The sequence below is a fragment of the Drosophila serrata genome, unplaced genomic scaffold (assembly GCF_035046125.1).
Source record: "Drosophila serrata isolate PLE 108 unplaced genomic scaffold, ASM3504612v1 contig_249, whole genome shotgun sequence".
NCBI classification, from domain to species: domain Eukaryota; kingdom Metazoa; phylum Arthropoda; class Insecta; order Diptera; family Drosophilidae; genus Drosophila; species Drosophila serrata.
The window spans coordinates 1,768,898-1,776,971 of NW_028257147.1; the positions used below are offsets into that span (position 1 = coordinate 1,768,898).

At 35.6% G+C, this 8,074-nt stretch overlaps 2 protein-coding genes across 4 annotated transcripts in view; one reads left to right on the plus strand and one right to left on the minus strand.

Moving 5' to 3' along the window:
- Nucleotides 1–4,552, minus strand: part of nompC (no mechanoreceptor potential C) — a 30,111-nt gene extending 25,559 nt beyond the window's left edge. For all 3 annotated transcript variants that reach the window (XM_086832502.1, XM_020956786.2, XM_086832501.1), the window contains exon 1: nt 4,480–4,552. The gene's annotated coding sequence lies outside the window, so the exon portion shown is untranslated. The remainder of the gene's footprint in view (nt 1–4,479) is intronic.
- Nucleotides 3,741–7,554, plus strand: Acsf2 (Acyl-CoA synthetase family member 2). Its single transcript, XM_020956772.2, has 3 exons — nt 3,741–3,992; nt 5,715–7,167; nt 7,232–7,554. Exons 1-3 carry the CDS (start codon nt 3,922–3,924, stop codon nt 7,490–7,492), a joined length of 1,785 nt encoding a protein of 594 aa, XP_020812431.2. The 5' UTR covers nt 3,741–3,921; the 3' UTR covers nt 7,493–7,554.
- The last annotated feature ends 520 nt before the right edge of the window (nt 7,555–8,074 follow it).

The following is an 8,074-nucleotide window of genomic DNA, read 5'->3' on the forward strand; positions in this document are numbered from 1 at the left end:
ATATGCGAGATGTGTTTTGGAACAACTTTAACAGGAAGCTATTTGAATGAACCTATAAAGTTATTCATCTATATAATTTTACTAGTATATAAGTTGGAGCATGGCAAATTGGTGGACTATATATGTACATATATATAGCTGACATAGGAACAATCGGACGATTTATAAAACTATGATCAGTAAATAGTTATGACCAGTAATTAACTATGATCAGTAATTAAATCTGAAAAGTAGGCATCTATGACCAGTGATTAACTTTGATCAGTAAATAACTCTGAACAGTAAGTATCTATGACCAGTAAGTAAGTATGATCAATAAGTATCTATACCAATAAGTATGTATGATCAGTTACTAACTTTTAACACTAGTAAACAATGACTTGCAACTTTTGTAACACAACACATTTCTAAGACTTGGCCGGCAGAAGTCACTTCGTTCCGGGGATGTTAGAACAAGTTGAGAATCATAAGCACAGATATGCGAGATGTGTTTTGGAACAAATTTAACAGGAAGCTATTTGAATGAAACTATGAAGTTATTTATCTATATAATTTTACTAGTATATAAGTTGGAGCATGGCAAATCGGTGGACTATATATGTACATATATATAGCTGACATAGGAACAATCGGACGATTTATAGAACTATGATCAGTAAATAGTTATGACCAGTAATTAACTATGATCAGTAATTAAATCTGAAAATTAGGCATCTATGACCAGTGATTAACTTTGATCAGTAAATAACTCTGAACAGTAAGTATCTATGACCAGTAAGTAAGTATGATCAATAAGTATCTATTACCAATAAGTATGTATGATCAGTTACTAACTTTTACACTAGTAAACAATGACTTGCAACTTTTGTAACACAACACATTTCTAAGACTTGGCCGGCAGAAGTCACTTCGTTCCGGGGATGTTAGAACAAGTTGAGAATCATAAGCACAGATATGCGAGATGTGTTTTGGAACAACTTTAACAGGAAGCTATTTGAATGAAACTATAAAGTTATTCATCTATATAATTTTACTAGTATATAAGTTGGAGCATGGCAAATTGGTGGACTATATATGTACATATATATGGCTGACATAGGAACAATCGGACGATTTATAGAACTATGATCAGTAATTAGTTATGACCAGTAATTAACTATGATCAGTAATTAAATCTGAACAGTAAGTATTTATGACCAGTAAGTAAGTATGATCAATAAGTATCTATTACCAGTAAGTATGTATGATCAGTTAATAACTTTTAACACTAGTAAACAATGAGTTGCAACTTTTGTAACACAACACTATTCTTAGACGTGGCCGGCAGAAGTCACTTTGTTCCGGGGTTGTTAAAACAAGTTGGGAATCATATGCACAGATGTGCGAGATTTGTTTTGGAACAAATTCAATAGGAAGCTATTTGAATGAAACTATGAAGTTATTTATCTATATATTTTACTAGTATATAAATCGGAGTATGGCAAATCGGTGGACTATATATATACATATTTATAGCTACCTTAAGAGTGATCGTAAAAATTTAAGAATTTATAACTTTTACATATTTCAACAGATTTTCATCAAATTAAATAAATATATACCATTATATATAAATCTAAAACTTCTTGTACAATAATGTACAAATACTACTATTAAATATTTAGCTACCATACAAACGATCGTTAAAAATAAAGAAAAATTCCAAACGGTGAATTTAAAACTGTAATTGTTAGAATTAGCTAAATGGGAAAACCTAATTGAGTTCGGGAAAATCTATCCTAAATTTAAGTGGAAATCTCAAAGGACACCGAAATCTCTCTCCAGTGATTTTTAATTTCTTCCTAAGGTGACCCGCTTCTGCATTCAGTTTTTTATTTATAAAAAATTTTAAGACATTAAAATCAACCCCTTACAATGTTTAAAAATTAACGGAACAATATAAACAATACACTCGAAAAAAACTATAATTTTAAGCTGAACCTAAGAAATTAAGGAGTGTTTTTGTATTCACCTACTATTTATTTCTCTGCCTATTGCGGGTTTTGATAAGAAACGTAAATATGTTGATAACAATTATGTCTGCCAACTTATCAGGGATGCCTGAAAGTCAATGATTCAATAGCTTTTCTTATCATAAGGAGATTTCTCTCTAATCAGTTAAGTTCTTAAACTTCTTGATAAAAATCAACACAGAAAGCAGACACAAACAGGTAATCGCAAGACCCCTTGGTTAAGACATATACCGGACTAATTAGTTCTAAAAATACACTTCAAGGTGGAAACCTAAGTAATAAGCAATATTGTCTGTAAATTACTTATCCTTTAAAATAACTTCGATGACCCTTTTCCAATGACTATAAACAATCACTAACCACTTGAATGTGTTTACCAGAGGCGGCAAGTCATTGTAAACAACAAAGGAAACTAACTTCGGCAAGCCGAAGTTTATATACCCCTGCAGTTTGCAATTGACTTATAAAATATTCGCATTCGTTTAATTGATAATTTGTATGACCATTTTTTTTATTAATCAAAGTTTAAAAAACGCATAACTAAGCCAAAACATATTTCATTTCAATTCCTAAAGCTGCCAAATGTTTGTTTTTACTAGGTTATTTACTCTGCATAAAAATTAAGGAAATTAAAAATTATTGCAAAATTTTAAAATTTTAAAGACGCCTTATCTTTTTTTGAAGAAATGGAAAATTTTTATTTTCAACCAGACATCACCTAGACCAGATCATCCCTGTTCACCCTGATCAAGAATATATATGATTTATAGGGTCTGCAATGATTCCTTCACAGCGTTACAGGCTTCTAACTAAAATTATAATACTCTGCAAGAGTATAATGACTATCAGTGAGTACTAGAACCTTATCAATGAATTCCACACTATCGTATTACACAGCTGTCAAGTGCTTTGAAAAATTAATTATTATTATTTATTATTATTATTATTATTATTATAAAAACGTTTTCAACCAAATCGCTTTTCTACAGCTGGGAAAACTATAAAGGCGAGAATACACTTCACTGCGAGATCATAAACCTGAGAATCACGCCACAATGAAAAAGCTTCAAACATTATCAGAGGCGTGGCAAAATATTTTAGCAAGGGGTTTAAGAAAATAACTAAATTTTTATAAATTAAATAAGATAAATATTTTATATATATATTTCTATTTTATGGTATTTGTTATTTTCTGAACTATTAAAATATAAATTAAGTAAAATATATATATGACAGATATGAGAAATACATTTTAAAATGTTCATAAAATACTGTTCAAATATTTTCAGTGATTTTGTATCTATAAAACTGATTAACACACCTCGTTTTATGAAGGGCTTTAGCTAACACAAAATCTAAACACTGATAAAGATAGTATATATAAATGATTTATTTATATCCCTGAACAAAACCCCTTATCTTAGCCTCTGGTCACCCCCAAAAAGCTGCGCGATCCGAATCTTAACTAGACGAGCAACAAAAAAATATAAACACAAATACTAACGAAAACCCAACAACTAACACGTGCTGGCTAATGCAAAAGCAGAGACAGAGCAAACAGAAAAATATAAATTAGAAAAAGGCAAACAAAATAAAACTGTTAAAACACAAAGCAAAACAAACGCTGGCAAAGATCGTGTCTAGGTATTAGAAAAAAAAGAAAAAACAATAAACAATACAAAAGCAAAAGCAAAGACAGAGAAGCCGGCAGCGGCGACGAATGAAAATAAAACCTCCCCGTTCAGTTGGTATCAGAACTTGACGGGCTGCGGACGTTCCTCAAAAACATTAAAATTAGCATTTAAATTAATTAAGAACCTGTGCAAGTGCATATTATGAGCACTTAATATACAAGATTTAATATACATATAAGATCAAGTGAAAAGACTGTGATATATAATCATTAAAGATGAACCGGAAGCTGCAGATTTTTTCCAAGCATTTGCTCAGGCAACGCTGTGCGTTCAAATCCATGCGCAGGTAAGCAGGTATCCTTTAAGGATATCTATCTCAACCTCAAGGTCATTTCTGTAATTTTATCTGTTATCTACAATAAGGTAATAGGGAGAAAATATTCCACTTGCAAATTGCGCAGCATTTAATTTTTCTTTTAGCTTAGGGTGTGTGCTATAAATCCCCCCCTCTATCCCCCCTCGGAATTCTGGGTGTTGAATTGCGTAACAATTTAGATTCCAGATGGAGGCGGGTACAGTCGCAGCATAATTTAGATTAAATATAACATACATATATATATCTGTATAAATTAAATTAAACCCGGCTCAAGGGGGGCTTGGTTGCTCTGAGGCTGTGTCTATTTTTGGGGCAATATTTAATTATCGTGTATTAATTTTGATGACTTTCAAGAGATAAGTTAAAACGCTTTAAGAATTTTCCACTCGCTTGATAATTTTATGGCAGCCAGCAAAGTCAAGTGTTAAGTCAACAGATAATAATAATTCATGCTTACCATTCAACAGGTTTTATATATACATTATTCCATATAAATCCTTGTTAAATTAAAAGAAACTTTAATGGGCGACCTGTAATTACAAGGTGTTAATTATTTTATTCATATGTACACATGTATTTTTAATAATATTTACCGGCACGCGCCTAAAGTCCGCTTTGATAAGTCTTAGGGCACGCTTAGAAATCGGAAGCACAGTCTGTCGCCGGTAATATAAGTATACTGATAAGAACATACATATGTACAAACATATATAAGCACACAATTTTATTATCATTTTTTTAAAGCTTTTTGCATTTATCAAAAGCTTTCACACTTAGCGAAAATATAAACCTAAGCAGCAAAAGAGCAAACCTCAATTGGGTACATTTTCATTTTTGACACTTAGTCAAAATTGTAGGAAAAATAATTTATAGTTCTTGGATTAATACCACAGAATGAATTTAGATAATTCAAATATATATAATTTAAAAAAATAAATTTTCATTTCTATTACATTCATTTTGTAAGTTTTAAAATTTTAAAAAGTATAGCAAATGTACTAGACAATTTTAAATAATTTTAGCTTCTTTAATTGCACAGGGAAAAACCGATAAGTCAGTCGTAATTAAAACCTGTTAATATTATTATTGGGTCTTGAATGATATTAAATGATTTTTTTTGTGAGTGTTTTTGGGTACTTGTTTTTTGTCATTTCAATATCTCTCTTTGATTAGGCTCAAGGTTATGTAGACTCATGTATAAAATAACTAATTAAGTCAAGAATCAGGAGATTATTTTTTGTGGAAAAAATATAGAAAAGATAATTTGCGATAAGTAATGATTTTGGAAATAGAACAAGTTCATACATTATTTTCAACATCTTTAATTGTTTTTTTAATATTTCTGAATTCGAATTCAAATTTAATACATTTTCTTAATATTTGTAGTAATAAAAAGAATAGCTTTTTCACTATTGATTATTTTTATAAATATTCCGAATAGTTTATTTAGGGCACTCGAAAAACACGTCTTTCTTATATCAAATCTCGCCGCAGACTAATCACCTTAAGCTGGTTGAAGTCTAATTAAATTTTAGCAAAGCTTTGAATATTTAAAACCCAGCTTAGGTTGAATCCACAACATAATAACAATCATCATACCCTCAATCCAACAAATATTATTTAAAATAAGCTTTGAATAAAGTGGATATAAATCGATATTATAATAAAATTAATCACTTACTTTCGTCGCAGTATCTCCACGTCGATGCCCATCCTGATCAGTCATAGACACCATGTGGGCAAAGAATCCCTGATCTATCGTACCATTGGCAACCAGTTGGAGCTCTCAGCAGCGGAATTTGGAGACACGGAAGCCATTGTCTCCTGTCACGAGGGCAAGCGTTACACCTTCCGGAGTCTGATCCAGGAGGCGGATGCTTTGGCGGCGGGTTTCCGCAAGCTGGGCTTACAGAGAGGCGACGCTGTGGGTCTGTGGGCACCCAACTACATGCACTGGTACCTGGGCATGATGGGAGCAGCCCGAGCGGGTCTCACCTCGGTGGGCATCAATCCGGCCTTCCAGGGACCCGAGGTGGCCTACTGCCTAAACAAGGTCAATGTGAAGGCCATCGTTGCACCGGAAACCTTTAAGACTCAAAACTATTACGAGATCTTGAGGAGCATCTGTCCGGAGCTGGCGGATGCGGATAACGGCAAGATTCGCAGCGAAAAGTTCCCTCATCTCCAATCCGTGATCATTGACAGTAGCGATGCCCTGAAGGGTGCCATCCGCTTTGATGATCTCCTGGACATGGCCAGCAAATCGGAGCGCGAGGAAGTGGCCAACATCCAAAAGGATATCCTGCCCGAATCCCCGTGCAACATTCAGTTCACGTCGGGCACCACCGGAAATCCCAAGGCGGCATGTCTCTCCCATAACAACTTTGTGAACAACGGCATTCATGTGGGCAATAGGAATCAACTGGAGGGTGAGAAGATTTGCGTCCAGGTGCCATTGTTCCATGCCTTTGGCGTAGTTATCACCATCATGGCGGGGCTAACCAAGGGCGCCACCTTGGTACTTCCGGCCGCTGGCTTCAGTCCCAAGGATTCTCTGCAAGCAATTGTCAAGGAAAAGTGTTCTGTTATCCATGGCACTCCCACTATGTACGTGGATCTGGTCAACACTCAACGGAAACTGCAGGTGCCCCTCGGCAGGATCAAGAAGGCCATAACAGGAGGAGCCATTGTGTCTCCACAACTCATCAAGGATGTGCGCCAAGTCCTTAACGTGGAAACAGTGCACAGTGTATACGGTTTAACGGAGACCACGGCAGTCATTTTCCAATCCCTGCCTGGCGATAGTGACGATATTGTACTGAACTCGGTGGGTCATCTGCAGGATCACATCGAAGCCAAGGTGGTGGATGCCGAGGGCAGGTGTGTTCCGTTTGGCCAACCCGGGGAGCTGTGTGTTCGTGGATACACCACCATGTTGGGCTACCACGGAGATGTGGAGAAGACTCGGGAAACGATTGGCGTGGATCAATGGCTACGCACCGGGGATCAGTTCATCCTGGAGGAAAATGGATATGGACGGATCGTGGGCCGGCTCAAGGAGATGATCATCCGGGGCGGCGAGAACATATTCCCCAAAGAGATTGAAGATTTCGTGAATGCTCATCCGCAGGTTATCGAAGCTCATGTGGGTATTTTTTAGGGACTATATATATAAAAATCGAAAATATCTAATTACCATATGTTTCCAGGTGATCGGAGTTCCAGACGAGCGACTGGGCGAAGAGGTTTGCGTCTTTGTGCGACTGCATGAGGGAGTTGATCCCTCTTCCTTTACCGCGGAGTCCTTAAAGGCGTACAGTAAAGGCAAGCTGGCCCACTTTAAGATTCCCAGGCATGTGATCACCGTCGAAACATTCCCCAAGACCACCTCTGGCAAGATCCAGAAGTTTAAGCTAGCGGAGGTGTTCAAGAAGAGTGTGGGCCAGGAACGCAAGTCCGCCAGAGCTTAGTTATAGTAACATATATTACTTGTAGCTGGAAACAATAAATTAAGATTTTTTTATATTAAAAAGTATTCAGTTTTTATGATAAAAAGAAGAAAAGAAACTAACCTCGAGAAGGTAATGCTTGTATACCCTTGCAGTTACATTTTTAGTGTCATGTCTTCGAATATTAAATCGACCTTAACTAAGCCAAAGGTCGAAGGGCACTTACTATGACAACCACTTTCACTTCAGATGTTATCCAGTCGGGAGTCTGCACCAAAATGAGGCCAGAGCGGCACCAGCGGCTGTATTTATACTCTAGGAGCAAAGAGAGCAGAGAAAGGGAGAGCGGTAGAGTAAGAGATAGTCAGAATTAAATAGAGGGAAGGAGTATCTCCAGAGACACAGAGAGAAAGGGAGAGAGAGAGAGAAAGGGAGAGAGAGAGAGAGAGAGAGAGAGAGAAAGAGAGGGAGTTTAGCATTTTCATCTACATATTACGATCGATTCAATGGCAGATATATAATATAGTCGTCCGATATTAATAAAATTAAAACCGAAATTATAAAACACCACAAATTATATTCATTTTATTATATGAAAATATG